The sequence below is a fragment of the Macaca nemestrina genome, chromosome 8 (genome assembly GCF_043159975.1).
Source record: "Macaca nemestrina isolate mMacNem1 chromosome 8, mMacNem.hap1, whole genome shotgun sequence".
Lineage (NCBI taxonomy): Eukaryota > Metazoa > Chordata > Mammalia > Primates > Cercopithecidae > Macaca > Macaca nemestrina.
In genome coordinates, this window is record NC_092132.1 from 44,844,741 (window position 1) to 44,868,135 (window position 23,395).

Here is a 23,395-nt window from a genome sequence, read left to right on the forward strand (position 1 = left end):
AAGTGTCGTAGCAAAAGCATGACACTACTCTCTGTCTGCTCTGTGGCAAGATGACTCAGCTCCTGTCCCCAGTCACTGCACAAGTACCATGTACTCACAGCCTGTCCTTTCTGAAGTTTCTCACTGACCCAACCAAAGGCCAGCACCTTACTGCATCTCCCTAGCTGAAGCCTGGACAGTGGCACAATGAGCTGGCACATGTGGCTGGATGGGACAGTGGCTTTGAATACTCCTGCCGGCATGAGATCAGGAGTCAGCTGTCCCTTACTGCTTCTGTCTCGGCCTGTTTCACTGTATCAGAGAATGCCACTGGAGTCTTTGTAAAGGAAGTGTGAGTTACCTTGCTTCAGGAAAGGATCACAAGTTGTCACTGGGTAGTGTTCTTTCTGATTTAGCCATGTGCTAAAGTGGGAACTGTTCTCTGCATGCACATCTCACATACCACTAGGCCAGGCCCATGGCGGAAGCTGGAAGAACAGAGTGGAAGTCACCAAACCCATACCAGCTTATTTAAATGCAATCATTAATAAAATGAAAAGCCCTGGACAGATGTTAATGAGACAGGATGCCTTGATCAGTGGTGTGACTGCAACTGTCCTCAGTTCTTATGTCACTTCAGAAACAAAGGGAAAAGTTAAATTTTAAAAGTCACATAAAAGTGTTCCTTTGGCAACTGGGGACTCTCTGGAATTCTATTTAGAAAGCAGACCAGCTCGTGCCCTCATTGCCATTTCTAAAATCTCTTTCTCTGGCAATTAATAACATCATCATATAAAGCAGCCTGTAGAAATGAACTACTTTTCTTCCTACATAGATCTCAGCTTAACTTTTTAAAAGCCAATATTTTAGGCCAGGCACAGTGGCTCACGTCTGTGATCCCAGCACTTTGGGATCCGAAGCAGGCGGATCACGCCGAGATCAGGAGGTCGAGACCATCCTGGCCAACATGGTGAAACCCTGTCTCCGCTAAAAATACAAAAATTAGCCGGGCACAGTGGCACTTGCCTGTAATCCCAGCTACTTGGGAGGCTGAGGCAGGAGAAATGTGTGAACCAGGGAGTCGGAAGTCGCAGTGAGCTGAGATCGCACCGCAGCACTCCAGCCTGGGTGATAGAGTGAGACTTCGTTTTTTTGTTTTTTTTTGTTTTTTTAAAGCCAACGTACACTTTTTTGTTTACTTGCTATTATAATCTGCTGAGACAGAATCATATCTGTTCATCCATTTTATGGACTCTTTTCTTCATTCTTCATTTACTCATGGAATATTTTCATTTCCACTGTGTACCAAGCACCATAACAGGGGCAGGGACACAATGGTGAAAGAGGCAGGAATGGTCCCTTCCCTGGAAGGACACTCCAGGAATTTCCCCCAGGCTTCTGGTGAGCACCAGGGCATTATCTCCATTTGTATGACCAAGAAGAAAAGGTGCTTTCACTGTGACTTAGTTCCGTGTATTCTCCTAGAATGGCAGTAGCTTCTGACATGAGGTTTTCATCTGTTTCAAGTGGTCTTTTGCTTCTTCTTGCTTCTCCTCCTGCCCATCACCCTCTTTGGAGCAGTTTTTGGAGCTGGCCCGGGAGGTACAGCACTATGGATACCTGCAGCTGGATCCTTGTACCTGTGACTACCCAGAACCAGGCTCTGGAGTTGTTCTTTCTGTCGGCAATAACGAGATCAGCTGCTGCATCACCCTGCCTGACAGCCAGACCCAGGATGTCATTTTCCAGATGAGCAGGGTGAAGTGCTGGCAGGTCACTTTCCTTGTGAGTATCTTGGCACCTTGCTTTGCCCATGACTTAAAAATCCTAGTACACTTGATGACAACGTTGACACTAGGGAGACAGGTTTACCATTTGAATCTGTACCTTGAGTGGAGTGACATCTAAGCCACATTAAATATCACCTAGTGGTAAAACCTATCTGTGGTCTGATGCAGGTTCCCCACCCAGGGAATCAGAAACATCGATCTTTCCACCTTCCAACAGCAGGCCTCCCTACTGCTTGAAGGGTGGCTGTAGTAATAACAGCAGATGGCAATAACAGCTATCATTTATTGAGCACTTACTACGGGCTCGGTGCTGACAAGGTCTCTACCCTTCAAGACTGGCACCGACTGGCAGAGTTTTTCTTACAACACCTTGGCATCATGCTTGCATTGCCAGCTCCTTGCAAGAGAAACCCTTATCAGATTTATTGAGTGCCCACTTTTTACCAGGGACTGTGCTGCACTGTCTCATCTATTATGTAATTCAGCCCGTAAGACCCCAGTGAGCTAAGTGGTGTTATCCTCTTTACACAGGAAGCTGAGGTTAACTAATAGAGGACAAAAGTTATCAGAGCATGACACCCACTTGTTAAATCCATGGAATCCCTGGGAATTTTTCAGCTGGGCTCATACTTGACCTCTCTGTGGCATTCGATACTGTCAACCATTTCTTCCTTCTCAAAAATCTCCTTTCTCCCCTACTTTTGTGGGCCACTTCTCCCTCTGAGCATTCCTGAAATGCTGGTGTTTCTGGCATTGCATTCTAGCATAATTCCGCTACATATTCTATGAAACCAATCGCCCAGATCCTTCTCAAAGGCCCAGTTTTTCCTACCTCCGGATGCCTTCAACCAGGTGTCTCACAGACATCTCAAACTCAGCCTTTACCCAAAGCAGACGTGTCCTTTCCTCCTTATGCCTTTCATGGGGTTCTTCTGCCTGTGTTCCCTATCTTGGTCAAGGGAATTTCCACTACCACACCCTAACTGCCAAACCAGAAATCTTGAAATTATCTCTGACTTTTCTCTCTCTGACCCTACACATTTAAGTGCTAATGGAGGCCTATCCATTCTATACTTTGCTGTCCCTCAAAAGTCTCCCTTACCAGCCTGGGCAACATGGCAAAATCCCATCTCTACAAACTAATACAAAAATAAGCCAGGCATGGTGGTGTGCACCTGTGGTCCCAGCTACTGGGGAGGCTGAGGTGGGAGAATCCATTGAGCACGGGAGGTAGAGGCTGCAGTGAACTGAGATTATGCCACTGCACTCCAACCTGGGCAACAGTAAAACCCTGTCTCAAAAAAATAAAAATAAAAAAATAAAAAGACAAAAAAAAATTTCCCTCTATCTCTGCACTCACAGCTTGGTCTCAACATGCCCTGTGTGGATGGATTGAACAGTTTCCTAACCCTTCTCCCTATACCACTCTTTCCACCTGGAGGTCAGAGAAAATATTTTGTATGATCTTAGCCCTTTGAAACATATAGAAACATGTGTTGTGGCCCCAGCTCTGATCTATCTTGGTAAATGTTTCACATGTATCTTAAAAGAATGTGCCTTCCATTTTGGGTAGAACATTCTATAAATATCAATTGCCTTAGAGATTGGCTCGTTTTTGCTCTGCATAACTTGTTGGAAGTCCATCCAGTTGCTGACTGTATCAGTAGTTTGTCTCTTTTTCTTGTTGAGCAGCAGTCCATGGTCTGGTTGTTCCAAAGTTTGCTTCACCATTTACTCATTGAAGAACCTCTGGTTGTTTCTAGTTTTTAGCTATTATGAATAGAGCTGCTATAAACCTTCACATACAGGTGTGTGTTTGACCATGAGTCTTCATTTTCCTGGAATAAATGCCCAGGAGTACAATTGCTGGGTCATATAGTAATTGCATGTTTACTTTTTAAAGAAACTGCCAAACTGTTTTTGAGAGTGGCTATATCATTTTACATTCCCACCAGGAATGTGCAAGTGAGCCAGTTTTCTGCATTCTCACCAGCATTTGGTGTTGTCACTATTTTTTTTTATTGTAGTCATTCTAATATATGTGTAAAGGTATTTCATTGTGACTTAAGTTTGCATTTCCCAATGGGTTATGATGCTGAATATCTTCATGTGTTTATCTGCCATCTGTATATCTTCTTTGGTAAAATGTCTTCTCATATATTTTACCCATTTTTGAATTGGATTGTTTGGCTTTTCCTGTTGAGTTTTGAGAGTTATTTATGGATTCTAGATACGTGTTCTTTGTTGGCCATCTGGTTTCCAAATATTTTCTCTTACTCTATAGTTTCGGGTTTTTTTGTTTGTTTGTTTGTTTGTTTGTTTGTTTTTGTTTTGAGACAGAGTCTCACTCTGTCACCCAGGCTGGAGTGCAGTGGTGCAATCTCAGCTCACTGCAGCCTCTGCCTCCCAGGTTCAAGGGATTCTCCTGCCTCAGCCTCCCGAGTAGCTGGGAATACAGGCATGCGCCACCAGGCCCGGCTAATATTTTGTATTTTTAGTAGAGCTGGGGTTTCACCATGTTGTCTTGGCTGGTCTCAAACTCCTGACCTCAAACAATCTGCTCATCTCGGCCTCCCAAAGTTCTGGGATTACAGGTGTGAGCCACCACACCTGGCCCACTCTATAGTTTTTCATCCTCTTAAACAAGGTCTTTTGCAGAGCAAAAATTTTTAATTTTGATTAAATCTGATTCATCAGTTTTCCTTCTTTGGATTGTGCTTTTACTGTCAAGTCCAAGAACTCTTTGATAAATCCTGTTATAGATGCTGAAGTTTTTCTATTTTTTTTCCTTAAAGTTTTACAGTTAGGGGTTTTACATGTAAGTTCATGATCTATTTTCAGTTAATTTTTGTATGGAGGATGAGACTTAGGATAAGGTTATCAGACCAGGTGCAGTGGCTCATGCCTATAATTCCAGTGCTTTGGAGGGCCAAGGCGGGCAGATTGCTTGAGGTCAGGAGTCTGAGAGCAGCCTGGCCAATATGGAGAAACCCTGTCTCTACTAAAACTACAAAAATGAGTGGGCTGTGGTGGTGTACACCTGTAATCCCAGCTACTTGGGAGGCTGAGGTAGGAGAATCCCTTGAGTCCGGGAGGGGGAGGTTGCAGTGAGCTGAGATTACGCCACTGCACTCCAATCTGGGAGACAGAGCAAGACCCTGTCTCAAAGTAAAATAAAATAAAATAAAAATAAGATGGTTATTCCCCCATCCCCAACCTTTTGTTTGTTTGTTTGTTTGCTTCTGGAGATCCAGTTGCTCCAGTACCATTTGTTGAAATGACTGTCTGTCCTCAATTGAGTTATTTTCACACCTTTGTCAAAAATCAGTCGGGCATGTTTGTATGGGTCTGTTTCTAGGTTCTCTGTTCTGTTTGGCTGATCTATGTGTGTATTCCCCCACCAATATCACACATGTCTTTCTTTGTAACAGCTTTATTGAGATATAATTCACATACCATACAATTCACCCATATAAAGTATACGATTCAATGGTATGGTATTTAGTATATTCACAGAGTTGTGCAGCCATCACCACAATCAATTTTAGAACACTTTATCACCTGAAAAAGAAGCCCCATACCCTTTAGTTGTCACCTTCCTGTCCCCCCAGCCCTAAAAAACCACTAATCTACTTTCTGTCTCTATAGAACAGATTTGCCCATTCTGGATATTTTATATTAATGGAATCATATGACATGTGATGCTTGTGACTAGCTTTTTACTTAGCGTGTTTCCCGGTTCATTCTTGTAGCATGTATCATCAGTACTTTATTATTTTTTATGGCCAAATAATAGTCCACTTTATGGTTATAGCATATTCTACCCATTCGTCCATTGATAGACTTTTGGGTTGCTTCTATATTTTGGCTGTTATGGTTTATGCTGCTATGAACATTTGTGCACAAGCTTTTGTGTAGACGTATGTTTTTATGTCTCTTGGGTATATACCTAGGAGTAGAATTATCATTGGGTCAAATGATATTCTGTGTTTAACTTTTTGAGGAACTGCCAGCCTACTTTCCAAAGTGGCTGCACCATTTTATATCCCCACTAGCAGTAGAGGGTTTTGATTTCTCCCCATCCTTGCCAGTACTTGTTATCAATTTTTTATTATAGCCAACCTAGTAGATAGATGTGACATGGTATCCCATTGTGATTTTATTTATCTTAGTATTTTTTCTCTCTCTGCTTTATTTGGGGTTGTTTCTATTGCTATAGCTTTAAGATTATTGCTATTTTCTGCTGTAATGTCTAACATTGCTATTTATCCCATCCAGTGCATTTATACTTCTAGTGTTGTATTTTTCATCTCTAGAAGTTCTGTTTAGGTCATTTTTACATCTTTCATTTCTCTCCTTATCATACTTCTATTTTTCTCCAAATTCCTGAGTGTATGGAACATACTTTAAATAGCAGTTTCAATATTTTTGCTACTATTTCCATCATCTCTGTCATTTCCGGATCTACTTCTACTGATCGATACTTTTTTCTTTTTGTTTGTTTTTATCGCCTGACACTGAGTATGCACCATTGATTGATTTTTCTACTGTTTGCAGATCATATCTTCCTCCTCCTATGCATGCCAGGTAATTTTTTGTGGTATGCTAAACATTGTGAATTTTACATTGTTGAATGTTGCATTTTACTGAATTCCTTTAAAGAATATTAGATGTTATTCTGGCGTGCAGTTAAATTACTTAGGATTGGTTTTACTTTTTTTTTTTTTTTTTTTTAAAGAGATAGGGTCTCACTCTCTTACCCAGGCTGGAGTGCAGTGGCACAATTATGGCTTACTGCAGCCTTAACCCCGTGGGCTCAAGAGATCCTCCTGCCTCAGCCTCCCAAGTAGCTGGGACTACAAGCATGTGCCTATGCCCCGCTAATTTTCATTTTTTGCAGAAACAGGGTCTTGCTATGTTTCCCACGCTGATCTTGAACTCCTGGCCTCAAGCAGTCATCTACTTCACCTTCCCAAAGTGCTGGGATTACAGGCATGAGCCCCCATGCCTGGCCAGTTTTACTTTTTTGATGCTTGCTTTTAAACTTTCTTTTCTTTTTTTATTTTTTATTTATTTATTTTTTTGAGATGGAGTCTCGCTCTTGTCGCTCAGGCTGGAGTGCAGTGGTGCGATCTCTGCTCACTGCAAGCTCTGCCTCCCGGATTCAGGCCATTGTCCTGCCTCAGCCTCCCGAGTAGCTGGGACTACAGATGCCCACCTGCCTTAATGAAGTTGCAGAGCAGTCTTTAGGGCTAATTTAGCCCTTTATGCCTTAGCTACCATTCTTAAGACTCTACCTGACATCTTGTCTATTGTCTCTCTGCTCTGGCTGATGGGAACATGAACTCTTTCCATCCTTGTTTGTGAGCTCCTGCAATTTCCAACCTACTGCTTTCCAGATGTTCTTTCCCCAGCCTCCTGTAGGTTTACTCTATACACACACAGATCATTATTCAGCCAAAGATCTGTCAAAACCTCTCTAGAGCTCTCGCTGTGTTTAAAGCCCTAGTCTTTGGTATTCTGCACCACAAATTCCAATCTCAACTTCTTGAAACTTTTACCCTTTCTCCTCCACCCACTGAGACCCCTGGGCTCTGTTTGGGTTCCCTGTCTTTGTGTTATATCCTGGAAACCCCTTCAGGTAGTAAGCTGGGATACTTACGGGCTCACTTCATTTGGATTTCCTTCTCTCTGGGTTAACAGTGCTGCATTATCTGTTGTTCAGTGTCTGAAAACAGCTGTTTTCCAATTCATGTTTTTGTTGTTGTTGTTGTTGTTTTGGAGATGGAGTCTTACTCTGTTGCCCAGGCTGGAGTGCAGTGGTACAATCTCAGCTCACTGCAACCTTCACCTCCCAGGATCAAGCGATTATCCTGCCTCAGCCTCCTGAGTAGCTGGGATTACAGGCACCAGCCACCACACCCAGCTAATTTTTGGTGTGTTTTTAGTAGAGATGGGGTGTCACCATGTTGGCCAGGCTGGTCTCAAACTCCTGACCTCAAGTGATCTGCCTGCCTCAGCCTCCCAAATTGTTGGAATTACAGGCATGAACCGCTGCACCCAGCCTCCAATTCATGTTTTAACTGATGCTGCCAGACCAATATTTCTAAAATATAAATATAATTCCTGTTTTTGGAGACAAGGTCTTGCTATGGTGCCCAGGCTGGTTTTGAACTCCTGGCTCAAGAGATTCTCTTGCCTCAGCCTCCCAAAGTGCTGGGATTACAGGCATGAGCTACCATACCTGGCTAAAACCTCTTAAGGAAAAGCTGTCGCCCTTGGGATAATGTCTGTTGCCCCCTGGGGGAAAAATATCTTTTTTCTTTCCCTATTTCTTTTTTCTGTACTGCATATGATCTGCAGGAAGGGATTCTTAGCTTATAAAACCTGTAAGAGTTCAGGCTCTTTGGTGGCAAGCAATAGAACCATTGGACTCTAGTGGAAAACGGGATGTGTTGGAAGGATATGGAGTAACCTACAGATTCAAAGGAAAAACTGATGCAGAGGTTTTAGAAAGTTAAGAACCAAAGGAGCTCAAGCTTTCTAAGAAATAGGAACTCTATCAGCACCTACAATTTGGGTCTCTCTGACTGAAATAACATGAGAAGCAGAGAGAATTACTTGTCCAGTTGGCCTGAAATTGGGTCATATGCCGCCCTCTGACTTTTCATTCCCTGACAGTCCTACATAGATAGCCAACAGTGGAAGAGGGATGGTTTTCCCAAGGGTATTTGAGACTCCATTACTAGGAAAAAGAATGATGGATGTTGCAAAGCAAAAATCACAGATGTTGCCTACCAGGCTTTCAGGATCTAGTCCTAAGCCTCTTCTCATATCACCCTCCATGCCTTGGAGCCTGTGCTGCAGCGACATGCATGGTCCCTTTCAGTGTCTCCAATATGCCTCAGGACATTTGCACTCACTATAGTATTTCCTCTTTCAAAAATCACTTCTCACCTCCCCTACACACCACCAAAATAAAACCACCACAACAAACTTGGGTAGTTTCTACCTCTGCTCAGATGGCCCTTCCAGGGAGCCTTCCTTTGCCCTCCTAGCCTGGGTTAGGTGCCCCTCCTATTTACTTCCATAGACCTGTGTTTCCTTCCTAACACTTAACTATTAACATATCAAACTGTGGTGATTTACTTTCATGGCTCCTCCATAGACTGATACCTTCTTGGAAATAGGGACAGTCTCCCTCATTTTGATATTTTGCCCAACACATTAATGAGCTTTTTTTTTTTTTTCACCCAGGCTGGAATGCAATGGCGTGATCTTGGCTCACTGCAAACTCCGCCTCCCTAGTTCAAGTGATTCTCCTGCCTCAGCCTCCCGAGTAGCTGGGATTACAGGCACCTGCCACCATGCCTGGCCAATTTTTGTATTTTTAGTAGAGATGGGGTTTCACCATGTTGGCCAGGCTGGTCTCGAACTCCTGACCTCAGGCAATCTGCCTGCCTCAGCTGGGATTACAGGTGTTAGCCACTACATCTGACCAATTAATGGGTATTTAAATTTACATTGAATATAAAATATTTTCCTTTGTAGGGAACTCTGCTGGATATGGATGGGCCCCAGAGAACTTTCAACCAGAACTTAGAGCTCAGATTTCAATACAGTGAGGATAGTTGCTGGCAGTGGTTTGTTATTTACACCAAACAGGTGAGTTCTCAGGGCAGACCTTGAACACCCTCTGTGCTGAAATGCTGTCTTGCTTGCTGGGGTGGACGAAGCACATGACCCTAACCCAACTAGAGCAGGACACTAGAGTATTCTATGTACTCTCGTTTGGACTGTAATACCTTTTATTTTGTTTTAGGTTTTGTTTTATTTTACTAGTCACCATGGCCTTTGTGTCAGTTAGAAATGAATTTAGTTACCAAGTAATAGAAGATTCAACCAACAGTGGCTTAGAGCAGGAGTCCATAGACTTTTTCTTAAAGGACCAGATAGTAAATATTTTAGGATTTGAGACCCATACAGTCTCTGTTGCAACTGCTCAACTCTGTTAAAAGCAGCCATAGACAGTAGATAAACAAGTGGGTCTGGTTATGTTCCAATAAAACTTTATTTATAGAAACAGATAGTGATCTGGCCTTGTTTGCCAACTCCTGACTTAGGCAATATAGATTTTTATGATCTCAGTTAATAAGAATACTGAAGGTAGATGATATTATTCTTTTGAGCTTTTCCAAGCAGATAAAAAGCCACCGGTTGAGTAGCCCTTATCCCAAATGCTTAGGACCAGAATTGTTTCCAACTGCAGATTTTTTTTTTATCTTGAAATATTTGCATATACATTCATGTAGTACATAACATTTTGGTCAATGACAGTGTGTGTATATGGCAGTGGTCCCATAAGATTATAATATAGTATTTTTACTGTACCTTTTTTATGTTTTTTTTTTAATGTTTCACCTTTTTCCTGCAGTACCTTTTCAATGTTTAAGTGATACACATACTTAACACTGTGTTACAATTGCCTCAGTATTTATTCAATACAGTAGCACGCTGCACAGGTTTATAGCCTAGGGAGGCTCTATCATCTAGCTTAGGTATATAATAGCAGGCTCTACGATCTAGGTTTATGTAACTACACTCTATGTTGTTTGCACAATGACAAACTTGCCTAATGATGCATTTCTCAGAACTTACCCCCATCATCATTAAGTGATGTATAACTGTATATAATGAGATATCTTGAGGATGGGACCCAAGTTTAAACATGATTCAATTATATTTCATATACACCTTAAACACACAGCCTGAAGGTAATTTTATATGATATTTTAAATAAATTTGTGCATGGAACAAAGTTTGTGGACATTGAACCATCAGAAAGCAAAGGCGTCACTACCTCAGCCACCCATGTGGACCATCTGTGGTTGTTGTTGGGCATCACCATCATTCCTGACTCTGAATTTATATGCTACTGATAAGCAATCCATTTCTTATACTTATTTCCATGTGAATAATCGACAGTAGAAAATATGACATACATTAATACAGTGAAGAATTATGTGTTCAGGGTAGCTAATCAGCACAATAGCACCACCAGAATACCTGTATCAGCTGTGAAACCTGTGAAACAACAGTAACAGAATCTGTGCTGTACACCTGGATTTTGACTGTTACTAGTCACAGGAGGTCAGGTATGGAATTTCCCACTTGTGGCATCATGTAAGTGGCATAAAAAGTTTCACATTTTGGACTTTTGGATTAGGGATGCTCAACCCATATCTCTCTTATCTGGAAAGCAAAAGTTTTACCCCAGAAACCTCCAGTAGACTTCCTGTTGTGTTTCAATGGCCAGAACTGGATCCTATGACCACTCCTAGCTGCAAGGGAGTCTGGGAACCAAGCATCTAGCAAAGAGAAACAGGCTTTATGATTGGCTTAGAGTAAGCATGAACCATTGCCAGGGGCTGAGCATGTTATTGTCCCAAACAAAATCAGGATCTCTTAGGAAAGAAGGGGCAATGGCTGTTGGGTAGCCAACTATCCACGTCTACCATAGGTTTTTAACTAAAATTGGAGTAGAAATGCTAAAAAAGAGAACATCTAAACACCAAATCCAATTGAAAAGTCCTTTTTACTAAATTAAGTCATTTCAAATCGGAACCAAAATTGTAGATGTTCTGAAATGGAATCAAAATAGTAAACTACTCTTTGCATCAATGTCATATTCAACCTGAGTCTCTGGTGATCAGGCTAAGTTCCATGGAACATTCTGGTTCAGAAACCAAGGCCCCTTTCGACTCTTTACTTCTAGTATAGTTGAGTCATTATATCAAAGTCCTCTGAAAACATGAAGTACTAAACCGAAATTCTAGGTTAAAGCAGTGGGTCCTTAGGTTCACCTTAAATATGAAACATCTTTAGGGAAATGGTAGACTGGTTTGCTGAGGCAAGATTGTCAGTCACTTGGAGAGACACAGAGAGATTTGGGTAGTAAAACTACCTCCCAACCTCAGAATGCTAAGTGTGGTTAAATTTTACTATGATTTTTAAATCTAGTCAGTAGCAAATGAGTTTAAACCACCATAAAGAGGTGCAATAAACATTCTTTCAAAGGATTCCTAGTAAGGTCTTATTTCCCCTGGAGTGTGAGTTTTATTGATGTACACCCAAGGGCTACTTTTTAAGAAGTTATAATTTTTATGGATATATAATAGTTGTACATACTCAAGGGCTAGTTTTGCAAAATTGGAAATGTGACTTGTGTGCTTTGCAAATACAAATGAGGGCTTGGGCCCAAATCTTTTTGAGACCTTTTAAATGAAATCTGAATCCTTGGCCAGAAGCGGTGGTTCATCCTGTAATCCCAGCACTTTGGGAGGCCAAGGCGGGCAGATTGCTTGAGGTCAGGAGCTCGAGACCAGCCTGGTCAATATGGTGAAACACCATCTCTACTAAAAGAACAAAAATTATCCGGGCATGGTGGCAGGCACCTGTAATCCCAGCTACTCGGGAGGTTAAGGCAGGAGAATCCCATGAACCTGGGAGGCGAAGGTTGCAGTGAGCCAAGATTACACCACTGTGCACCAGCCTGTCCAGCCTGGGTGACAGAGCAAGACTGAGTCTCAAAAAAACAAAACAAAACAAAACAAAAAACAAAAACCACAACAACTCAATCCTATTACTTTGTCTTTTTAAAATTTTTTATTCATTTTCAATCTTTTCATATTTAACAAACCTGACGGTTTATAGCAGAGTCCTGGCCTACGTACTTGTGTACATTGTATAGGAATATGGAATTGGTCTGACACTATTAAACATCCTACCTAGGTGCATTTGCTCAGGGTTTTGTTGTTTATTTTATTATCTGGTTTTGCATAGGTTACATATATGAACATATAAACAGGGCTAGTTATTAGCAAAACTAGGAAGTCAAAATGTTTGCACAAATGCCACATCTGTTAATTCTTTTAAAAATTGATGTCAGTCCTTTCTTCTTCTTCCCTCTTTTCCCCTTTTAAATAAAATTAATTCCTATCATGCTCTACACCCTTGCAAGACACTGAGAGCTGTATGTAGCCCATTTTCCCTCTAATTCTGCTTTCCGTGTTGTCCCCTCCAATAACTTTCTACTTGGCTACCACCCCAGACTGTGCTTTCTCTCACTGTCTCCTCCCTTCTCCTTTCCATCCTCCCCTCCAACACAGTGACCATCCCTGAACACAACACTGTGCTAAGGTCTTATAGCCTCAACATTCATTGACAGTTTTCCCAAACCTTAGTAGGGTCAACGGAGAAAACAGCAAGCCAAGAATCAAGAGCAGGACAAGAGAGAAAAAGGATTAGTGGGAAAGGAGCAAATGGGAAAATCATAGGGAACCTTCAATTTTGCTCATAGTAGTGCAAAGCCTGGAATAAGGAAGCCCAGCTTTTGTGTAGCAAGATGTACAACTGTGAGTGTCTTGGCACCAATGATGATTAAGCCATGAAGGATAGTGGAGGTGACCATCAGTCTAGAACATGAGTGATTAAAGATACTAGAAAAATAAGAAAGTAGGCCGGACACAGTGGCTCACCCCTGTAATCCCAGCACTTTGGGAGGCCGAGGCGGGTGGATCACTTGAGGTCAGGAGTTCGAGACCAGCCTGGCCAACATGGTGAAACCCTGTCTCTACTAAAAATACAAAAAAATTAGCTGGGCATGGTGGCAGGCTGAGGTGGGAGAATCGCTTGAACCCAGGAGTCGGGGGCTGCAGTGAGCCGAGATCGCAGCCACAGCACTCCAGCCTGGGTGACAGAGCAAGACTCTGTCTCAGAAAAAAAAAAAAAAAAAAGAAAGAAAGAAAAAGAAAAAGAAGAAAGTGAAGTGAAGAAAAACAGCTAACCTTTTTTTTCAGTTTAGTAAAAGCAATAAGTTGCTAATATGTTCTTTCAAACAAACCAGTTACTATTTATGCTCAGTAGAGGTCTCTCAATAATTATGTATACAATGTCTAGAATTAAATATAGGATTGACCATCATCAGTTCATCTCATTATAACAATAATAATTCATTTTTATTGTTTGTTGCTCAAAAAACATGATCTACTTACAAAATAATAGAAAACATGGGATGCAAGGGGGTGAGTTTTAAGAGGAAAAATATTAATAGTGAGATCCTGGACATTTTTCATTTCTTTAAAATATTTGCTGTAAATATATCCACATAATTGAGAAAATTTATAGTTACTTCCTAACTGGATCTTAAGAAAACTTCTGGAAGTTAACGAAGAAATCTAAATTCTTGAATGTGTGTTATTGGAGGGCAGAGCTCAAAATCTGCCTTGTGGTGTGAGGAGGGAAGGAAGAGAGTGAAGATTTCTTCAGTTACAAGAGTTCTTTATTCCTGCATTTCTTAGGCTTTTTTGCTGAGTAGCTGCTTGAAAAAGATGATCTCAGAAAAGATGGTAAAGCTAGCTGCTAAGAATCCAGAAATGGTGAGTGCTCTCATCTGTGTATATTTTTCACTTTACGTTCCCATCATCAGCCAACAGTTGGAGACCAGTCTACACTTATGAGCTCTCTGGGCCAGCAGGTCTGGTCCTAAAGGGAGGACTCCAAACCACAGAAGTGAGCTCCTCTTCCCACTGGTAGCTCAGTGCTCAGAATGGCAGAGCAGAAGGAAGCCTGTCTTTAGAATTAAAGTCATTTTTCCAATGAGAAGTCATCTTTGGGTTACTGAGAATTCTAACCCTCGACTTTGTATTGTTTTATTTCAGCCTTCTCTGACATGGAGACTTTCAGATTTATTATAGAAGCTACATCTTCAAGTCGGGGTCTTGAGGGGGTCCTTAACACAATGGGGATGATCTTATTATAAGTTTGTCTCTAGAAAGAATCCATAGCTTCTTGATAATTCCATTGTGCCAAATGAAAATGCCTTTAACAGTTGGGAGGAGTAAAACTCTCAAGGCTACTTTTTTTTTCTCAATATAAAGTTAAACTTTATTGTTCTAGTGTACATTTATTTATTAAAGGCTTAGTAACTCATCAAAAAGGTTGGTGAGAAGGCTGTGTAAATATTAGATTTTAAACTGTTTTAATTGCCTAGTCATCATCATGATACAAGTATGTCCCAAACAAGACAGTACAATTTTTTTTTTTAATGATTAGAAATACCAATGCCTGGGGCCAGGCATGGTGGCTCATGCCTGTAATCCCAGCACTTCAGGAGGCCGAAGTGGGGGGGATCACTTGAGGTCAGGAGTTCGAGACCAGCCTGGCCAACATGGTGAACCCCTGTCTCCACTAAATATACAAAATTAGTTGGGCTTGGTGGTGTGCACCTGTAGTCCCAGCTACTGGGGAGGCTGAGGCAGGAGAATTGCTTGATCCCAGAAGGCAGGGGTTGCAGTGAGCCAAGGTGACACCATTACATTCCAGCCTGGGCGACAGAGTGAGACTCCATCTTAAAAAAATAAAAAAGAAAGAAAGAAAGAAATACCAATGCCTGGTTGACATTCATAAACTTAATTCTTTTGTAGAATATTACATTAATTTTTAAAAATATAATAGAAAATATTGGGAAATTTTTCTTTTTTTCTTTTTATTTCTTTTTTTTTTTTGAGACAGAGTCTCTGTCGCCCAGGCTGGAGTGAGTGCAGTGGCACAATCTCCGGTCACTGCAAGCTCTGCCTCCAGGGGTCACGCCATTCTCCTGCCTCAGCCTCCTGAGTAGCTGGGACTACAGGCGCCCTCCACCACTCCTGGCTAATTTTTTGTATTTTTTTTTTTAGTAGAGACGGGGCTTCACCTTGTTAGCCAGGATGGTCTCGATCTCCTGACCTCGTGATTCACCCATCTCAGCCTCCCAAAGTGCTGGGACTACAGTTATGAGTCACCGCGTCTGGCTGGGAAACTTTTCTAATGTTTTCATTTAAATTTAGTCTAAGAGGGTGGATAACATCTTTAGTTAACATTGATCTTTACTTTCCAGCTTTTTTCTAAGAAAATAGTTGTGTTTTGTAATTATTTCTCTTTCTTTTAGAACTGAACGTACCTTTTCCAAGGAAAATAAATTCACTGCCTCTTGTTGATCGAACAATTCAAAATGTACTAGAGAGTAGTAAATGAAAGCAATAAAAGAATCAAGGAAACTCTTTTTAAAACGGTAGTATAATAAAATCCAACCTCTCAGGCAGGATGGACCCTCTTAGGCTGAGATTATTGTAGGTATAAAAAAGAAGAAAGAAAAAAGTAATTAACTGAAGTAGCCTCATTAAAAGGGAGAAGTGCTCTCAAATGTGGATGAATAAAATGTAAGCTACTTGATTCAGGAAATACTTGTACAATGAGTAGCTAGAGTTAACTCAGTAAAATGGAGAAAGTAGTAATCCATTTAAAGTTTTCAAGAAAAACAACCACACTATATTCCTTAAGTTTGCACATGAGTTGAAATCCCTAATTTATCTCTGAGGTTAGCAAAATCAGCACATTAGTCAGTACCCTTGTATTGCTTTATCTAAATATTTAACACGTTTTATTTCTGGAAACTCTTTATTTTTTTACTTATTTTGGCTCTTGGAATGAAAAGTTCAGACCTTTCATTTTGAAAATTGGGTTTCCAAGAGGATTTTGTAAGGATAGTTTGCATTTTAATCTTGAATTTTATTTACGAAGCTCTGGGTAGAATGGAACCTGGAAGGTAGAGAGAACAGACAGTTCGGTGTTTGAACTCTTCCTGAGTTCTGGGCGCCCTCACAAGTACAGTCGATTGAAGTCATTCTGTGGCTCAAGGAAACCATATAAATGTACCATGGTGACATTCCCTTGTTTTCCAGGGAAACACACCAAGTCAAAACTGACACATAGCACTTGTAGAAGGCTTGTATGGACTAGGACACAGAGTCTGTATTTTTCAGGGCAGGTTCTGAGTTCAAGATTTTGATCATCTTAAAGAATCTGAAGCAGGGAAGAGAACTGTAATCAAATGAGCCCCATAAATAAGGCAGATGGTCCCCAGAAGCAGATTAAATAGTGCTAGTTTTATCCTAGTAAGAAGAAATGAGGGAAAAAAGAAATGTATTGTTAACTTAGCTTAGTTAGCTTTAGGTAATGTTTCAAAGATAAAACTTGTGCTCTGTTTATGAAGACATCATTAAAATTTTGGTCCAGCAAATGCACTGAAGAATAATATAAACATACAGCCACAACAAAAATATATTAAGTTCTTAAATTATATATGTGTGTGTATATATATATGTGTGTGTGTATATATATATACACACACACATATATATACAATTTTTTTAAAGACAGGGCCTCGCTCTGTCACCCGGGCTGGAGTGCAGTGGTGCAATCATGGCTCACTGCAGCCTCAACTTCCCAGACTGAGGTGACTCTCTTACTTCGGCCTCCCAAGTAGCTGGGACCACTGGCATATGCCACCACACCCAGCTAATTTTTTATTTTTATTTATTTATTTTTTTGTAGAGATAAGGCCTCTCTATGTTTCCCAGGCTGGTCTTGAGCTCCTGAGCTCATCCCACCTCGGCTTCCCAAAGTGCTGAGATTACAGACCAGAGCCACTGTACCTGGCCCTTAAAGGCAATATTAACCATAAACCAGAGGAAAAAAAAAAGTGTAACATTCTTCTTAAAGCTATGCTCCTGTACAAAAGCTTGAATCAATTTCCTTAATATTTGCTGCTCTTAATTAGAGCAGAATTATAAAGGAGTGCTTTATTTAAAAATAAAGTATATTAGTTAGAGTTAGGTTTTGCTGCATATAATAGAAAATAAAAGACAAAACAAGTGTCTTAGACACAATAAAAGTTTGTTTCTCTCTCATCTAAAAGAAGTTCAGAGGTAGGCAGTCTAGGGCTGGATGGTGGCTCCATAATATCAACACAAACCTTTCTGTTGTGCCATCTTCTGTGTGTGGCCTTCACCTCATGCTCAAAATGGCTGCCAGAACACTCATCATTACATCCACATTCTAGGCAGCAAGTATGAGGAAAATATGAAGCAGGGCTTACTTCTTCTCTTCAAGGAGGAGTTCCAGAAGTCTCACACGGAATGTCCCCTACAACCATTGGCCAGAAGATAGTCACATCACAGGCCCATGCCTAGCTGCAAGGGAGTCTGGTAAATGTAGTCTTTTAGCAGGGTGTGTTGTCTGTTCAAATAAAACTGGGTGTAATTACTAAGGAAGAAGGGCAGAATGGATAATGGAGTAAACTACCAACAATCTCTGCCGTTTAGAGAATTCCAAAAGACACCAAGAAATGAAAGTTGATGTATTTTATGCAATAGATGTGTTCCTAAGGAATTTCTGAAAGTGCATTATTATTATTTTACATATTGAACCATAATCTGGATATATGAGATGCACATCAGGAGTATGCTGGTGAATAATTTTCTGACTTAAAAAGACTTTTTTTTTTTTTTTTTTTTTTCCTGACAGGCTCTGTCTCCAGGCTCGAGTGCAGGGGTGCAATCTCAGCTCACTGCAACCTCCGCCTCCCAAGTTAAAGCCATCCTCCCCACCTCAGTCTCCTAAGTAGCTGGTACTATAGTCACACACCACCATGCCTGGCTAATTTTGTATTTTTGGTAGAGACAGGGGTCTCACTATGTTGCCCAAGCTAGCGTCAAACTCCTGAGCTTGAGCTCAGCCTGTCTTGGCCTCCTGAAGTGCTGGGATTACAGGTATGAGCTACCATGCCTGGCAAGAAACAATTTATATTTCTAATAATATATACCTAGTTTGTATATTTTTCCCTTTGATTTTCTTAAAAGTAGATCCGATCTCAAAATTAGTTTCCCTCAAAAATGGTAAAGAACAAGACGGCTTTCTGATTTCTGATTACCTTTCACCTCTCACTCCATCCTCAACTACCATCACCAGATGTATTTTTCCCTCCATTCTTCTTTCCTTTTAGGCAAGGTGAAACTATTTAAAAGGCAACTGGCAATTTAAAAAATGTTTCTATTATGTGGTGAGGAGGGGAAACACCAAGGGCAGTGGCCTCTGATATCTGAGGAATGTTAGCCTTTTGAAGAGCTAGTCCAATATAGAAAATGGAAAAACTGTGCATGGCAGTCAGGATAATGGTATGAGCATAGCAGGAGGACACAGTTTTAGAGAATCAGGGGGAAATTACTGTGCAGAAATGAGTGATTGTGTTATTAACAGAAACTATTCTATTGGTTAAAAAGAAAGTGTGGGAATACTGCATTATGAGAAAAGATTTGCTTGTTTCCCCAGCTTTAGTTCCCCCTAGTATATAAAGTATTGAAGGTCTTACTGCAACAAGTCAAGGAAGCTGATTATATCAGGAATTGCTTAACATTTGTAGTGGTTCTATTTTATTTACTTTGACATAGGGGTCAGGAGGGGAAGGAAACTAGGAGAGAGAAAATTCTGAGAATTTTCCTCCAAGTTCTGTATTTCATGGCTGCAAGACTCTTTACAAACTCTAAGGTAACATTGTAAAATAATAATAATAGTAGCAAAACACATAAAACATCAGAGTGTTAATTTCTCATTTACCAAGACTTAATAACTAGTTTTTAAAAAAATATTGAGGCTGGGCACAGTGACTTGCACCTGTAATCCCAGCACTTTGGGAGGCTGAGGCAGGTGGATAACTTGAGGTCAGGAGTTTGAGACCAGCCTGGCCAACATGGTGAAACCCCATCTCTACCAAAAATACAAAAATTAGATGGGCATGGTGGTGCGTACCTGTAGTCCCAGCTACTTGGGAAGCTGAGGCAAGAGAATCGTTTGAATCCAGGAGGTGGAGGTTGCAGTGAGCCAAGATTGTGCCACTGTATTCTAGCATGGGCAACACGGCAAGACTCTGTCTCAAAATAAAATAAAATAATTGAAATAGGCTTGAATATGTGAACATTTCCGTTAAGAATACTAACCTAAAGGAAGTCTTATGCATACCTCCTTAAAGCAATTGATTTTACAACAAAGTTAACCATAGGTAAAAGAATGCTTTTTTGCAGTGTCATGTTATTTAGCCTACTTATTTTGAAATGTTTCAGTCTACATTCTCATGAGAAGTAAGCAATAATAAACAATTAATTCACTCTTTCATTCTGTCATTTATGAATGCCTGTGTGTACCATATGATGGCTAAACCTGAGAATCCAGGGTCAAAGAGCTACTATGTTGGAGGAGAAAGGCAATTAGTGCAGAGATGTTGACAATTGTAGAGTGAATAAATACTGTGCCCTGTTTGAGTTACATACCTAATGCACAGTTGTTTAATAGCAGTTCTTTTCTTTCCCATTAAGAAGAATCTAAGTACTCTTTCCCCCAAAAAACCTGGCTAGGTGGTGTTTACTAGGTGTGCCAGGCACTCTGCCTTTCCAGATTCACTGCCACTCTGCTCTGTGCCCTGAGAGACTGTGTACTGCAACCTTACCCTCAGTGGGATAACTCAAGCTTGTCCAACTCACAGCCTGTGGGCTGCATGCAGTCCAGGACAGGTCTGAATGTGACCTAATGCGAATTCATAAACTTTCTTAAAACACTGAGGTTTTTTTGTGATTTTTAAAAAGCTCATTAGCTATGTTACGTGGGGACCAAGACAATTCTCTTCTTCCAGTGTGGTCCAGGAAAGCCAAAAGATTGGACATCCCTGGATAACTCATTGGGAAACCCAGCAGGAGATTGGAGGCTGGAAGAAAAGTGACAGTGGGTGTTTATTTCTCCACATTGGAACCTGCTGGGTCTCTGTGGTTGGAATGTCCCTCTACTGAGGGCTACAGCTCCCGTCAGGCAATCTCTCCTCTTTATAGCTACAGCTACTCTCTGGTTCCAGCCACTGTGCTCCCTCGCCCCTTCAGGCCTAGAGGTGGTGGGAATCTTCTGGAAATCCCCTCATTGCTAGCCCCTGGGGGCCCCAATATCCCTTCATGGATTCAATGTAATCCTGCCCACACCTCCATTAAATAGTTAAACGGTTCCTTCCTAACATACTCCTCAATTACCCCAAGATTGCACCATCTGTTTCCTGCTGGTATATTGAGTTTACCTTATGTACATGAGGTATATTCAAGTGTCTTGAACTTCGCTTTGATTCTTCGTTTGATTAATGGTGCCTTTTGATTAACCAAAGCCCTGCTGGGCTTTGAGTCAGCATATGGATTGCAACCCCAAGAATTATTTCAGGATTTAGAAGGACGTTTCATTTTGTGTGATGTTCTTTTAAAAGCTTTCTTCAATCACAAAATCCATAGGCAACCACTAATGTGAAACATTAAGTTTTACTTAACTTTTTGGGACTCTTATTTCTATAACATTTAGACCCTGACAAACGAAAGAGGAATGCACAGATGACAAGCAGGTGTACCTGTTGACTGGCAGCCTTTGGGAATGTTAAGAGGATTATCGTGGAAGGGAAAGTGTGCTAGTTAAATAGATTGTTTGTGTGCTTGCTTCTCTGGGCGGAGCTGACTGACATTTCACTAATCTATTTAGCAGATTGAAGTTCCGGAACAAAGCAAAAGTAAAAAATACCACATTCAACAAAGCCAGGTCTGTGAGTAAAATTATGTAATTGATATATTATAATTTTGATAAATCTGATCTTTCTTCCTCTTTTACCAAAGTCATCCCACTTTCAATAATAAGTCAGAATTCTGTTTCTCAGAAGCTCCTCTATGTAGATTGGGCCAATTGGAAGGCCATCACAAAAATATAGTATTTTTATTGTAGCACCCCATAGCACTACCAAGAATTTTTACATAGAAAATTTCCAAGAGAAACACAGAATTTCCTTGGTGATTTTTTTTGTACACCCCATGCATTTTTTTGGAGGCAACTCTCTTTCTAGTTTGTATATGTTACATATCTAGTATATTTTGGCCTCATAGGTTTTCTGCAGTATACTCTGTATAAAGTAACTTTTAAGTTTATAAAATACTTTTTTGAGCATTTAGGTCTGCTGTGCAGATAATAAAAGAAAAAAATCACAATCAATGGCATTTTTGAGCACTCATTATTGCCAGGCAGTATTCTAAGCACTTTTATGTGAATTAACACATTCCTCACAGCCCTGTAAATAAGTTGAGGAAATTAGGGCACAGAGAGGTTATGTGACTTGCCAAGGTTGCACAGCCATCAATGATGGAAGGAAGCAGGCAGTCTGACCCTGGAACTGTGCCCTTAACTAACTGTGCTCTTACTAACTCTTCCTTTCTAAGTCCAAATCCTAGTGTAGATGAATGAAAGAAAAGTGACTTCTAAGTAGCATTTGAATGGGATTTCTTATTGCTCCAGCACCTTCACAGAGACTGGTGTGTATGTAAGCATCCTTAGTGTATATGTACAGTATTTATAAATATGTAAGTATATAAAGTCCTTTCTTGAATGAATACAGTCAGGGAAAAATAAACTAGCATAAATGCAAAGCATTCTCCTTCATAATCACAGCATTTCTGGCTGGTTGGATAGAGAGAGGAGATAGGAACTCTACTGCTTACTGGCTATGTGTCGTTAGGCAGATCCAAAACCTAACTGCACCGCACTTCCATTTCTTTATCTGTAAGATGCAGATGGTAATCACTTCATCATTTTAATGCACCCATTTTAGCAGCATGCCGACAGCATGGAGCTGTGGTTCTCAACTTTGGCTGCACATTGGAATCACCTGGGGACCTCTAAAAACCAATACTTGAGTCCCACCCTCAGAAATCGGGAATTAATTGGTCTGAGGGGCCTGGGCAATGGAATTTTTAAAAGCTCCCCAAGTGGTCCTATTATACAACCAGACTTGGAACCATTATCCTAGAACACCAGTTCTCAGTGTGTGGTCCCTGGACCAACAGCATCTGTATCACGTGGATCTTATTAGAAATTCAAATTCTCAGGCCCCAAACCTACTGGATCAGCAGCTCTGGGGGAAGACCGCAGCAATCTCTTTAACACGCCCACCAGACAAACCTGATGCATGTTCAAGTTTGAGAGCCACTGTCCTAGAACAACAGCTAACACTCAGCACAACTGTGATCAGTTCAGCTGTCCTCTCAGATGAGTGGTAACTCTAATACAGGCCAACTACCTCATGCTGTGACTAGGACCAGCAGGTCAGAAAGAGACCTAATGTCCAACTATATTGAGTTTTAATTTATTTTGCAAACCCTTATATAGACCTTATCCTGAGCCATGAACTGCTATAATTACTTTTTATGTATAACTCTTTTAATCCCAGTAAACAACCAAAGCACTGTTGTTATCCACATAGAGAACTGAAACACAGAAAGGTTAAGTCACTTGCTCAAGGTCACACAGTCAATTAACATCAGAGCCAGTATTTGAACCCACGCAGTCTTTATTCATTGTTTAACAAATAAAATTAGTTTGTTGCTTTAACCACTCGGGAGTGAGGGCCCTCTATCAAAACAAATCCCTCGTAGAAAAAAAAATTGTAGCCCACTTGCCCATTGAGGGGCTCTGCAGCTTTTTTTCACTTTCTGCTTTCCATAACCCTGTCTTTGAGATTTCTTAAGTACCGAAGGCAAATTACTCATTAAAGATTTGCGGTAACCCTAACCTCTAAAATGTGTTAAGTGTAATATATATATATATTTTTAAGTGAGACAGAGTCTTACTCTCTCGCCCAGGCCGGAGTGTGGTGGTGTGATCTCGGCTCACTGCAACCTCTGCCT

At 40.8% G+C, this 23,395-nt stretch overlaps 1 protein-coding gene across 10 annotated transcripts in view; it reads left to right on the plus strand.

Moving 5' to 3' along the window:
* The window catches only part of LOC105476051 (sorting nexin 31), an 84,486-nt gene that overhangs the window by 45,503 nt on the left and 15,588 nt on the right, over positions 1-23,395 (plus strand). For 4 of the 10 annotated variants that reach the window (XM_011731678.3, XM_011731680.3, XM_011731683.2 and 1 more), the window contains 4 exons: positions 1,561-1,764; positions 9,321-9,434; positions 14,129-14,206; positions 21,207-21,263. In XM_011731678.3, coding sequence (XP_011729980.2) covers positions 1,561-1,764; positions 9,321-9,434; positions 14,129-14,206; positions 21,207-21,263 — 453 coding nt within the window. Of the gene's footprint in view, positions 1-1,560; positions 1,765-9,320; positions 9,435-14,128; positions 14,207-18,173; positions 21,264-23,395 lie in introns of those variants that run through there. The other 6 variants (XM_011731679.3, XM_071067940.1, XM_071067941.1 and 3 more) reach the window with 5 other exon arrangements.